Consider the following 13,195-nt stretch of genomic DNA (forward strand, 5'->3'; position numbering starts at 1 on the left):
TGTCTGTGGCATAGTGAGTTGTGAGTGTGTGGTGTAGTGGTCTGTGTGGCGTAGTGAGCTGTGTTTCTGTGTGGCATAGTGAGCTGGGTGTCTTTGTGGTGTTGTGAGCTGTGTGGCGTAGTGAGCTGTTAGCTGTGTGTCTTTGTGGTGTAGTGAGCTGTAAGCTGTGTTTCTGTATTGCACAGTGAGTTGTGTGTCTGTGTGGCATAGTAAGCTGTGTGTCTGTGTGGAGTAGTGGTCTGTGTGGCTTAGTGAGCTATGTGTCTTGTGGCGTATTGGTCTGTGGAGTAGTGAGCTGTGTGTCTGTATGGCGTTGTGAGCTGTGTGGCGTAGTGTGCTGTGTGTATGTGTGGCATAGTGAGCTGTGTGTCTGCGTGGCGTAGTGAGATGTGTGGCATAGTGAGCTGTCTGTCTGTGTGGCGTACTGAGCTGTGTGGCGTAGTGAGCTTTGTGTCTGTGTGGCATAGTGAGATGTCTGGCATAGTGAGCTGTGTGTCTGTGTGGCGTTGTGAGCTGTGTGTCTGTGTGGCGTAGTTGTCTGTGGCATAGTGAGTTGTGAGTGTGTGGTGTACTGGTCTGTGTGGTGTAGTGGTCTGTGTGGCGTAGTGAGCTGTGTGTCTGTGTGGCGTAGTGGTCTGTGTGGCGTAGTGAGCTGTGTTTCTGTGTGGTGTAGTGGTCTGTGTGGCGTAGTGGTCTGTGTGGCGTAGAGAGCTGTGTTTCTGTGTGGTGTAGTGGTCTGTGTGGCGTAGTGAGCTGTGTTTCTGTGTGGTGTACTGGTCTGTGGCGTAGTGAGCTGTGTTTCTGTGTGGTGTACTGGTCTGTGGCGTAGAGAGCTGTGTTTCTGTGTGGTGTAGTGGTCTGTGTGGCGTAGTGAGCTGTGTTTCTGTGTGGTGTACTGGTCTGTGGCGTAGAGAGCTGTGTTTCTGTGTGGCGTAGTGGTCTGTGGCGTAGTGGTCTGTGGCGTAGAGAGCTGTGTTTCTGTGTGGCATGGTGAGCTGTGTGGCGTAGTGAGCTGTATGTGTGGTGTGTGAGCTGTGTGGCGTAGTGAGTTGTGTGTCTGTGTGGCGTAGTGAGTTGTGTGTCTGTGTGGCGTTTTGAGCTGTGTGTCTGTGTCACGTAGTGAGCTGTGTGGCGTGGTGAGCTGTGCGTAGTGATCCAGACAGAAGCATTCCCTTTCATGGGGCGACTTTGGCCCTGCATGCACTACTGAGACATGTTGAGGACAACCAGTCTGTCACATTACAGGAAGAATCATTTTTCCTGTTCAATAATGAACAAGATCCAAGTGGTCCATATAGATGGCCCAGGAGCTTTGACCTCCAACCTCCTCACCATACCTCCTCACCATACCTCCCCTTCACACCTCCCCACCACACCTTCCTACTAGCTTGATTTAGATGTAGGTCAAAGGGTTGGTTGTTTGGTCAATAACCAATAAGAAATACCACAGAAACTTCTTCCATTCCTATCATTGACACTTCTGTATCAATTTATCTGTTTCTCAGACAAGTCAGTCAATGAATGGGTATTGGATAAGATATATTTTGCCTCATGGCACCACCAATGATCCACGATCTGGGAACGGAAAACTGGATCCCACTGAAGGATGGAGAAAGAGGCCAAACTCAGTGGGCAAGACACTGTTTTGGTAAAAACCCAGCAGTACTTTATGTATCAAACGGTCATACTGGATAATTATTTACTTATTTCAAGCAGACAATGTATCCAGGAAATAAACTGACAAGTTCACTTGTTTTCATTTCTCAATAATTAGAAGTGCTATTACATTGCTCATAATAGTTTCCCCCTCAGTAAAATAGAGCTCAAACACCACAAGCGAATTATCTGAGTTCTGAAACAAATACCCAGCGGGGATTATTTTATCTAATTATAAAATCACTCATTAAAAGCACATCAACACCACATCAAAGTCATAAGTCTTTGTCTGGACAGCTCTGGGGTCTATGTAACCCCCCTACCAGCCATTCTCAACACGGGCATGGACACACACACACACACACACACACACACACACACACACACACACACACACACACACACACACACACACACACACACACACACACACACACACACACACACACACACACACACACACACACACACACCAGATTTCTTCAGGGGTGGAAACCCCAAAAAAACTACAAGTGCATGTGTGGCAGTATAACTCAACCAAGCCTGGTGCAGAACCATTAAATTAAAACAATTAATTTGTGAAGTGTCGCACAGTCGGTCTATTCATCTGTCCGCCCACACATTGACCTCTCCCCCTCTGGCAGTCTAAAGGCTCTCGAGCCTTGTGTTTCTCTCATTTCTCACCATGAGGTATCTGATCCTCCACTTCCCATTCCAGAGACACGGCATCTTCACAACAGAGATCTTGGTGACAAATCTCAGTATGGCACTGTATGGTACGGTAACCAATTAGGCTCTTTGATGGGACTCTGGCAAATATGGATATAGTAGGCGACTAGGCGTGCATGTCCAAGTACAAGTGCCTTGCATGAAGCGTAAGAATGTCAATTTGCTAGATATTGCTCTCCACCCAGCTCTATAACATTTCATGATGTAAATCAGTGATGGGCAACTCTGATGGTGGTGTGGGTCACAAAACAATCTGAACTCATCATGAGGGGCCCTGATGTAAATAGACAGGGCATGATGCTTGATTAACACATGTAGGATAAGGTTCTGAGAGGTGTTCCAATAGCCTGCCACCTGCCAAAATGTTTCAACTGAGTGTACATGAGCCTACATGGCATTGCTGCATGCATATCGTATGGTTTGTATTGTAGCTACCTTAACCCAACACCTGGTGATCTCATCAAAAGGTTTGGACATCTTGGCGTAACGGTTAATGTGTTTGCTTGACGAGTCCGGATCTGGGCTACCCACCGAATTCGCTACGGTACATTACAGGCAGTAAAAACTAAGGACATGAAAGTAACCCACCGTGCGTTTCCGATTATTTCCTCACCACGCGCACAGAGAGTGGGAACCTTGAACGAATAGAATAGATAGCAGGCACCGACAGGGGAGGCGGAACTTAAAACAAGCCTGACAGCTCAGCTATAGTCCATTTACAAATGCGGTTCATCTCTCAATGAACATTTTTGTTTTACTACAAACTACAATAGATAATTGAGTGCGCGTGATTATCTTAGAGATAAAAAAGAGAAGAGACCGAGGAGTCAAGAAAAGAAGAGGATAGCGTTGAGAGTAAAGAGGTGTAAAATATATAATTAAACACGGAATTAATTCCCAGCGTGGCACTCGACTCAACTGGTAAGATTTTAACAGTATTTCAACGCTTGCCTCTGTGTAAAGAAACACGATTCATTGATCACTGAATTGTCGAATGTTTTGATTGATTGTTCCACATTTGAATACATAGTTCATTCAAAACTGAAGCTCGAGAATCTATTCCATTTATGAAACCCAATTGACGCGTACTGACAACACGTTGGTGAAGACAATGAAAAAGAAAAATAACCATTCCTTATTCACATGAATGAGCAATGCCTTCATATGCCATATACGATTTAATATGCCTTATTTCTTATCCCTTAGTTTAGTTTTTTTTCTCACAAATATTTAATAGGCTTATGGCGCGACGCGCAAATGTCACCAACATGTGCCTTCTTAGAAGGAGACAACTGTCAGTTCGTTTCGTTGTCTTACTCGTCCAGACCTTGGTGCCTTGAAGACTACATAAAAACCACATTTCCATTTGATTTTGCCACCTTCACAATATCTTGTGCACTCCATGTGTGTTTGCACATGTGACTCAAGTTTCATTGCCAGATAGCATAACCATTAAAAAACAGTGCATGCATGGCCCCTGAGAGTACCTAAATGTACCTCTATGTATATGATCTTGTAAGGAAACCCCCTCACTGAATGAGACATGTGATAGGCATGTGGGATAAATTATATCCATTGTGCTAATCAATTTATTTCTATTTCAATCAGAATTTTTAAAGAGTAAGTCTCTTGTTGCATATAGGTCCCCCCCACATAATGGAGCAATAGTACCTCAGACATTGGGGACTTGAAGCGCATGATTCTTGATCTGTGCATAATGGCATTCTTTGATTTTAAACAAGCTTTTTCAGGCCAGTATAAGTAGCATTTGCCCATACTTTGTTGAAATATGAGTCCTGGTCATGTGGAATGTAGCAGTGGATAAGTATCATAGACCGCATGGGGGACCATTTATTTCCCAATATGCCTACCTCCCACGCTCCCACGTCAAAACCAATGATGTATATAAACCCTTGCTGATGCTATGTATTGGCCATTGAGAAGCTTTGAAGCCACCGGTCAGCCATATTGGTACTCCCCAGTAGGAGCAGTCCTCCATAGGAATGAATGGAATTCTACAGTATGTCAATTAAATGTTTTAAGTACTAAATTACATGTATTTAAGTGTTTTGTTGTTGTAGTCGGGACAGTAACATTAGAACTTTCCAAAAAATATACTTTAAGGAAAATGTTTTAATATATATTTTTATGTGAATGTTTAGCTCATATAATATTGTTTAAATGTATGCACTAGGGTGTCTGTAATATAATAAACGTTGCAAAAACAAATGTAGACATTAATAAATTAATTTCTATAGCTTCCAAAATATGTTTTACAATGGTGGTTGGAAAGTGCCAAGATAGAGGGGTGGAGGCTTCAAAACAGCACCCCCTGTCCGTCATCTAGTGTAGATATAAATCAATGACCATGTTTACATGCTCAGAGTATTCCAGATAGTCGCTCATATCCCTCTTAAGGTCTTATTCAGGATAAGCTGTTTACATGTACCTTTGAAATCCAGCTCACGAGTATACCTGTATCGATGAATAAAAATAATATTTCTAATTTAAGTTCATATGGGTTAAACAGAATAGTAACTGAAATCTGGACACTGACTATAGGCCTATAACCGCTTACATGTAGTATAATATGATATTAACTCATGCAGAATTATGCATTTCTTGCAGTAAAATTATACAACAAATGTTAATTTTGTCTCGGAAACAGGAGTGGAGAAATATGACTTATTTCTTTCAGCACCTGTTGAGAAAATGCAAATGCGTGTGTAACGTGTTACCTGTGACACTGTTAATGCAAGCACACAGTATTTCAACCACATCAAATATGCACTCAAGACAACCTGAAGTCTTATCAGAAACGTGTTTCATCGTTTTCTCAGCTTTTCATTTCCTTAAAACCGGTTAAACTGATGACATTTGGACATTTTGCACAGGAACAATCTTTTCACTGTTTTGGAGTTATTGTGTTTTCTCCCCGGTCCCTAAATGAAACAGAGAACTTTACAGGTGAGGCTGGAGAACAGGGCTGATAAGCAGGGCTCCAGTCAGTGACCCCCCCCCCCCCCCCAACTAGGGCATGGCGGGTTGGAGTAGCTGATTGGTTGACCTGGCTCCGCATTCAAGATGGGATTGGAGGGGTGGCTGGTGGGTCTGTCCTGGGATTGGAGGGGTGGCTGGTAGGTCTGTACTGGGATTGGAGGGGTGGCTGGCGGGTCTGTCCTGGGATTGGAGGGGTGGCTGGTGGATCTGTCCTGGGATTGGAGGGGTGGCTGGCGGGTCTGTCCTGGGATTGGAGGGGTGGCTGGTAGGTCTGTCCTGGGATTGGAGGGGTGGCTGGTAGGTCTGTCCTGGGATTGGAGGGGTGGCTGGCGGGTCTGTCCTGGGATTGGAGGGGTGGCTGGTAGGTCTGTCCTGGGATTGGAGGGGTGGCTGGCGGGTCTGTGCTGGGATTGGAGGGGTGGCTGGTAGGTATGTCCTGGGATTGGAGGGGTGGCTGGTAGGTCTGTCCTGGGATTGGAGGGGTGGCTGGCGGGTCTGTCCTGGGATTGGAGGGGTGGCTGGCGGATCTGTCCTGGGATTGGAGGGGTGGCTGGCGGGTCTGTCCTGGGATTGGAGGGGTGGCTGGCGGGTCTGTCCTGGGATTGGAGGGGTGGCTGGTAGGTCTGTCTTGGGATTGGAGGGGTGGCTGGCGGATCTGTCCTGGGATTGGAGGGGTGGCTGGCGGGTCTGTCCTGGGATTGGAGGGGTGGCTGGTAGTTCTGTGCTGGGATTGGAGGGGTGGCTGGCGGGTCTGTGCTGGGATTGGAGGGGTGGCTGGCGGGTCTGTCCTGGGATTGGAGGGGTGGCTGGCGGGTCTGTCCTGGGATTGGAGGGGTGGCTGGCGGGTCTGTGCTGGGATTGGAGGGGTGGCTGGCGGGTCTGTCCTGGGATTGGAGGGGTGGCTGGTAGGTCTGTCCTGGGACCAGGCTGGATGGGAAAGAGGCAGCTGTGCTCTCCTGTCAGTCTGAAGTGAAGAGCCCTGTGAATAGTTATGTTTGATCCAAGCCGCCAGCTCTGTTAAAGTGGAGTTTATTCTTATCCCAGTCCTTTCCCTATCTGGCCCGGATGGGTCCCCTTCAGACATGACCTTGTCATTTGACATTCTGTATTTATATGGATCAAGTCACAGGACAGTCACCCGTCTTTGTTTATGTTTTTTATGTATTGTTCCAGCCACCTATAGGGTCCCTATATAGCTGCTGGTGCTTGACTGAAATTGTACTGTTGAGGTTTCCAGCCCAGCATATACCAAAGGATGCCAAGCCATGCCATTGCTTTCATTTTTCATTTTTATTTTTTTATTTCACCTTTATTTAACCAGGTAGGCTAGTTGAGAACAAGTTCTCATTTGCAACTGCGACCTGGCCAAGATAAAGCATAGCAGTGTGAACAGACAACACAGAGTTACACATGGAGTAAACAATAAACAAGTCAATAACATGGTAGAAAAAAAGAGAATCTATATACAATGTGTGCAAAAGGCATGAGGTAGGCAATAAATCGAATAATTACAATTTAGCAGATTAACACTGGAGTGATAAATCATCAGATGATCATGTGCAAGAAGAGATACTGGTGTGCAAAAGAGCAGAAAAGTAAATAAATAAAAGCAGTATGGGGGGTGAGGTAGGTAAAATTGGGTGGGTAGTTTACAGATGGACTATGTACAGCTGCAGCGATCGGTGAGCTGCTCGGATAGCAGATTTTTAAAGTTGTTGAGGGAGATAAAAGTCTCCAACTTCAGAGATTTTTGCAATTCGTTCCAGTCGCAGGCAGCAGAGAACTGGAAGGAAAGGCGTCCAAATGAGGTTTTAGCTTTAGGGATGATCAGTGAGATACACCTGCTGGAGCGCGTGCTGCGGGTGGGTGTAGGCCATCGTGACCAGTGAACTGAGATAAGGCGGCACTTTACCTAGCATAGCCTTGTAGATGACCTGGAGCCAGTGGGTCTGACGACGAACATGTAGCGAGGGCCAGCCGACTAGGGCATACAGGTCGCAGTGGTGGGTCGTATAAGGTGCTTTAGTAACAAAACGAATGGCACTGTGATAAACTGCATCCAGTTTGCTGAGTAGAGTGTTGGAAGCTATTTTGTAGATGACATCGCCGAAGTCGAGGATCGGTAGGATAGTCAGTTTTACTAGGGTAAGTTTGGCGGCGTGAGTGAAGGAGGCTTTGTTGCGGAATAGAAAGCCGATTCTTGATTTGATTTTGGATTGGAGATGTTTGATATGAGTCTGGAAGGAGAGTTTGCAGTCTAGCCAGACACCTAGGTACTTATAGATGTCCACATATTCTAGGTCGGAACCGTCCAGGGTGGTGATGCTAGTCGGGCGTGCGGGTGCAGGCAGCGAACGGTTGAAAAGCATGCATTTGGTTTTACTAGCGTTTAAGAGCAGTTGGAGGCCACGGAAGGAGTGTTGTATGGCATTGAAGCTCGTTTGGAGGTTAGATAGCACAGTGTCCAAGGAAGGGCCGGAAGTATATAGAATGGTGTCGTCTGCGTAGAGGTGGATCAGGGAATCGCCCGCAGCAAGAGCAACATCATTGATGTATACAGAGAAAAGAGTCGGCCCGAGAATTGAACCCTGTGGTACCCCCATAGAGACTGCCAGAGGACCGGACAACATGCCCTCCGATTTGACACACTGAACTCTGTCTGCAAAGTAGTTGGTGAACCAGGCAAGGCAGTCATTAGAAAAACCGAGGCTACTGAGTCTGCCGATAAGAATATGGTGATTGACAGAGTCGAAAGCCTTGGCCAGGTCGATGAAGACGGCTGCACAGTAATGTCTTTTATCGATGGCGGTTATGATATCGTTTAGTACCTTGAGCGTGGCTGAGGTGCACCCGTGACCGGCTCGGAAACCGGATTGCACAGCGGAGAAGGTACGGTGGGATTCGAGATGGTCAGTGATCTGTTTGTTGACTTGGCTTTCGAAGACCTTAGATAGGCAGGGCAGGATGGATATAGGTCTGTAACAGTTTGGGTCCAGGGTGTCTCCCCCTTTGAAGAGGGGGATGACCGCGGCAGCTTTCCAATCCTTGGGGATCTCAGATGATACGAAGGAGAGGTTGAACAGGCTGGTAATAGGGGGTGCGACAATGGCGGCGGACAGTTTCAGAAATAGGGGGTCCAGATTGTCAAGCCCAGCTGATTTGTATGGGTCCAGGTTTTCCAGCTCTTTCAAAACATCTGCTATCTGGATTTGGGTAAAGGAGAAGCTGGGGAGGCTTGGGCGAGTAGCAGCGGGGGGGGCGGGGCTGTTGGCCAAGGTTGGAGTCGCCAGGAGGAAGGCATGGCCAGCCATTGAGAAATGCTTGTTGAAGTCTTCGATTATCACGGATTTATCGGTGGTGACCGTGTTACCTAGCCTCAGTGCAGTGGGCAGCTGGGAGGAGGTGCTCTTGTTCTCCATGGACTTTACAGTATCCCAGAACTTTTTGGAGTTAGAGCTACAGGATGCGAATTTCTGCTTGAAAAAGCTGGCCTTTGCTTTCCTGACTGACTGCGTGTATTGGTTCCTGACTTCCCTGAACAGTTGCATATCGCGGGGGCTCTTCGATGCTATTGCAGTTCGCCACAGGATGTTTTTGTGCTGGTCGAGGGCAGTCAGGTCTGGAGTGAACCAAGGGCTATATCTGTTCTTGGTTCTGCATTTTTTGAACGGAGCATGCTTGTCTAATATGGTGAGGAAGTAACATTTAAAGAATGACCAGGCATCCTCAACTGACGGGATGAGGTCAATATCCTTCCAGGGTACCCGGGCCAGGTCGATTAGAAAGGCCTGCTCGCAGAAGTGTTTTAGGGAGCGTTTGACAGTGATGAGGGGTGGTCGTTTGACCGCGGACCCGTGGCGGATACAGGCAATGAGGCAGTGATCGCTGAGATCTTGATTGAAGACAGCAGAGGTGTATTTGGAGGGCAGGTTGGTCAGGATAATGTCTATTAGGGTGCCCATGTTTACGGATTTAGGGTTGTACCTGGTGGGTTCCTTGATGATTTGTGTGAGATTGAGGGCATCAAGCTTGGATTGTAGGACTGCCGGGGTGTTAAGCATATCCCAGTTTAGGTCACCTAACAGAACAAACTCTGAAGCTAGATGGGGAGCGATCAATTCACAGATGGTGTCCAGGGCACAGCTGGGAGCTGAGGGGGGTCGGTAGCAGGCGGCAACAGTGAGAGACTTATTTCTGGAGAGATTAATTTTTAAAATTAGAAGTTCGAACTGTTTGGGCATAGACCTGGAAAGTATGACAGAACTTTGCAGGCTATCTCTGCAGTAGATTGCAACTCCTCCCCCTTTGGCAGTTCTATCTTGACGGAAAGTGTTATAGTTGGGTATGGAAATCTCAGAATTTTTGGTGGCCTTCCTAAGCCAGGATTCGGACACGGCAAGGACATCAGGATTGGCAGAGTGTGCTAAAGCGGTGAGTAAGGCAAACTTAGGGAGGAGGCTTCTGATGTTGACATGCATGAGGCCAAGGCTTTTTCGATCACAGAAGTCAACAAATGAGGGTGACTGGGGACATGCAGGGCCTGGGTTTACCTCCACATCACCCGAGGAACAGAGGAGTAGTAGGATGAGGGTGCGGCTAAAGGCTATCAGAACTGGTCGCCTAGAGCGTTGGGGACAAAGAATAAAAGGAGCAGATTTATGGGCGTGGTAGAATAGATTCTGGGCATAATGTGCAGACAGGGGTATGGAGGGGCGCGGGTACAGCGGAGGCAAGCCCAGGCACTGGGTGATGATAAGAGAGGTTGTATCTCTGGACATGCTGGTCTCAATGGGTGAGGTCACCGCATGTGTGGGGGGTGGGACAAAGGGGGTATCAGAGGTACGGAGAGTGGAACTACAGGGTCCATTGCAAACCAAAACAATGATAATGAAAACTAGCCTGAACAACAGTATGCAAGGCATATTGATATTTGAGAGAGACATACAATAAGGCATAAAGTGATTGCAGGTCTTGATTGGGAGAGCTAGCTAAAACAACAGGTAAGATAACAGCAGCAATAACAGGGTGCTAGTCTAACACAGCAACAACAGGTAAAAATGGCGACGACTAGGCAGAGAGGGTCGGATTAACTACACACAGATCCTGAGTTAAAGCACAGAGCCGAAGGAATGAATGCTGATAGTTATGACTGTATAATTTTCCTAGTTGGTACAGTACTGTAGTATGTCACCGGTAATATAAATATTTAGATAAGATCATATTATGATCTCCCATGAAAAACAAACAATATAACGGCTGCGTATAAAGCAGCTGTAAAGAGGCCTTACTGGAGCCTCGCAGGGAAACTGGCCTTCTGGCTGCTGCTGTCCATGAACTCCTGATATACCGCGTCATTAAAACACTACAGCCATTAAACTATGATGGTGCTGCATTGTATGAAGGTGTTTTATTCCGACAGGGGCTTTGAATAATGGGAGTAAATCAGAGTTCAGTATAGTGCAATCTGACACAGACAGAGACCGACAGAGCGTGTGATGTTACAGAGTCGTGTGAGGCAGACCTTTAGTTTGCACAGTCACAAGTGTAAGCCGAGCCAGTGGAGCCATCCTGACCTGGGCTCAGACCCAAAGTTGTGCCTCAAGTGTCAGAAGAAGCGAAGAAGGACCTGGAGTCTTATTGCAAAGTTGCCCTGTGGCTAACACTCTGTTACTAGGCTGTTTCTTTGAGCTATATTCTCAGAAAGCTCAGAAAGTTTGCCAGAACCAAACCAGAGAGGAGGGAGAGAGTTTGCATCACAAAATGGTTTGTGTTGGCTTTGCTTAACCAGGTTTGTAAAGGGAGGGGTTCATTTGCGTAAAACAATTTTCACATGTTGTGTTTTTACCAGGTTTGAAAATGCTTTGGTTGCACTTTATGTTTGCTTGGTTTGAGGACAGGGGTTAAACACTTTTGTAGTGCACTCCTCCTGTGTCTGTTTGGTTGGATCAGGTTTTCGAAGGTGAAAAGTATCTGTGTAGCTCTGTTAGTATTGCTTACGTGCCTGGCACCCACCATATTCTACAGCTCTTCTTATGACTCTTGACCTTGACTAACCTTCTGTGTGTAGACGTCACATTCTACACCCGTGTGTTGTCACAGAGCTACTACATCCATTAACCATGTGTTATTACACTATGCTATGTAAATTGAGAAATCATGTGACTAAACTGAATAAAAAGAACTACACTATGAAACTATCACGTTTAAGGTATGACCCAGATGCAGACAGTGTTGAAGAAACAAAAGTTTATTCCTTAAACAGGGGCAGGCAAACAACAGGTCAAAGGCAGGCAGGGTTCAATAATCCAGAGAGGTGGGGTAAGGTACAGGACGGCAGGCAGTCTTAGGGTCAGGGCAGGCAGAAAGGTCAAAACCGGGAAGGACTAGAAAACAGGAGCAAGAAACAGGCAGGAGCAGGGGAATAAACGCTTGTAGGTTTCACGAACAAATCGAACTGGCAACAGACAAACAGAGAACACAGGTATAAATACACAGGGGATAATGGGGATGGTGGGCGACACCTGAAGGGGGGTGGAGACAAGCACAAAGACAGGTGAAACAGATCAAGGTGTGACAGAAATAAAGATTAATTTAATAAAGAATGATAGTAAAAAGATTTGGAACACCTTAAATGATATTTTGGGAAAAAAAGCAAACTCAGCTCCATCATTCATTGAATCAGATCGCTCATTCATCACAAAACCAAATAATACTTCATTGGCAAGATTAGCAAACTTAGGCATGACATTCCAGCAACAAACGCTGACACTACACATCCAAGTATATCTGACCAAATTATGAAAGACAAGCATTGTCATTTTGAATTCCGTAAAGCCCCCTGCCCTCGTGCCTTGAACCTCGTGCGCCCACCTCTATTTCAGTGGATACAGCTGGAGAACTGCAAGGCAATCCCATTGTGTGCCACTCGGGAGCTATGACCCACATGACCGATATATATTGTCCTGATAACAACAGGGTTAATAATATATCTGTGAGAATGTCCAAGGGGCTTTTATATAATTCTAAATTAATAATAATAATAAGCTTTGTTTAAAAAATAACAATATTTTGGAGATGATTTCGTTTTCAAATAACGTAAAATGAGCGAGAAGCGAGAAAAAGGCCATTCTTGAACATGGGGTGAGACATTGTTACTAATTTGTAAATAAAGCCAGTTTGTTATTTGGAATGATTTATTTCCGTTTTTAGAGGGAGAGAAACCAAAAACTACAGTCATCTCATGGGTCTCCCAGTTGAGACCGGCACAGGTATTGAACCAGCATCTGTAACAACACAGGCTGCACTGTCTTAGACCACTGCGTCACTAAGGCCCTGTACAATGTGACTGGCCGGGAGTAGGCTACAGTACTACAGAGACACAGTAGCGCCTTGGGACCCAAAAGCATAATCTGTGCTCTAACTCCCCCTTGCACTGGCCTGGAGCAATGAAGTAGTGACGCAGGGTACCGTACTAAACCACAAATTACCTCTAAGTCCCGCAGCATAATCGCAAAACTTTTAGTGGAGCAACCACTGTATGTATGCGGATGACTCAATACTATGCATGTCAGCTACTACAGCGACTGAAATGACTGTAACACTTAACAAAGAGCTGCAGTATGTTTCAGAGTGGGTGGCGGGGAATAAGTTACTCCTAAATATTTCTAAAACTAGAAGCATTGTATTTGGGACAAATCATTCACTAAACCCTAAACCTCAACTAAATCTTATAATAAATAATGTGGAAATTGAGCAAGTTGAGATTTTTTATTTATATATTTTATTTTACCGTTATTTTACCAGGTAAGTT

At 45.9% G+C, this 13,195-nt stretch overlaps 2 protein-coding genes across 2 annotated transcripts in view; one reads left to right on the top strand and one right to left on the bottom strand.

The window, feature by feature from the left end:
* The first annotated feature begins 3,029 nt into the window (after positions 1 to 3,029).
* Positions 3,030 to 13,195, top strand: part of LOC139554787 (sodium-coupled neutral amino acid transporter 3-like) — a 67,993-nt gene continuing 57,827 nt past the window's right edge. Inside the window, exon 1 of the mRNA XM_071367939.1 lies at positions 3,030 to 3,306. The gene's annotated coding sequence lies outside the window, so the exon portion shown is untranslated. The remainder of the gene's footprint in view (positions 3,307 to 13,195) is intronic.
* Positions 5,465 to 6,487, bottom strand: LOC139540538 (uncharacterized). The gene has a single exon (XM_071344420.1). The coding sequence runs from the start codon at positions 6,485 to 6,487 to the stop codon at positions 5,465 to 5,467; it is 1,023 nt and encodes a 340-aa protein (XP_071200521.1).

The sequence above is a fragment of the Salvelinus alpinus genome, chromosome 2 (assembly GCF_045679555.1).
Source record: "Salvelinus alpinus chromosome 2, SLU_Salpinus.1, whole genome shotgun sequence".
NCBI classification, from domain to species: Eukaryota; Metazoa; Chordata; class Actinopteri; order Salmoniformes; family Salmonidae; genus Salvelinus; species Salvelinus alpinus.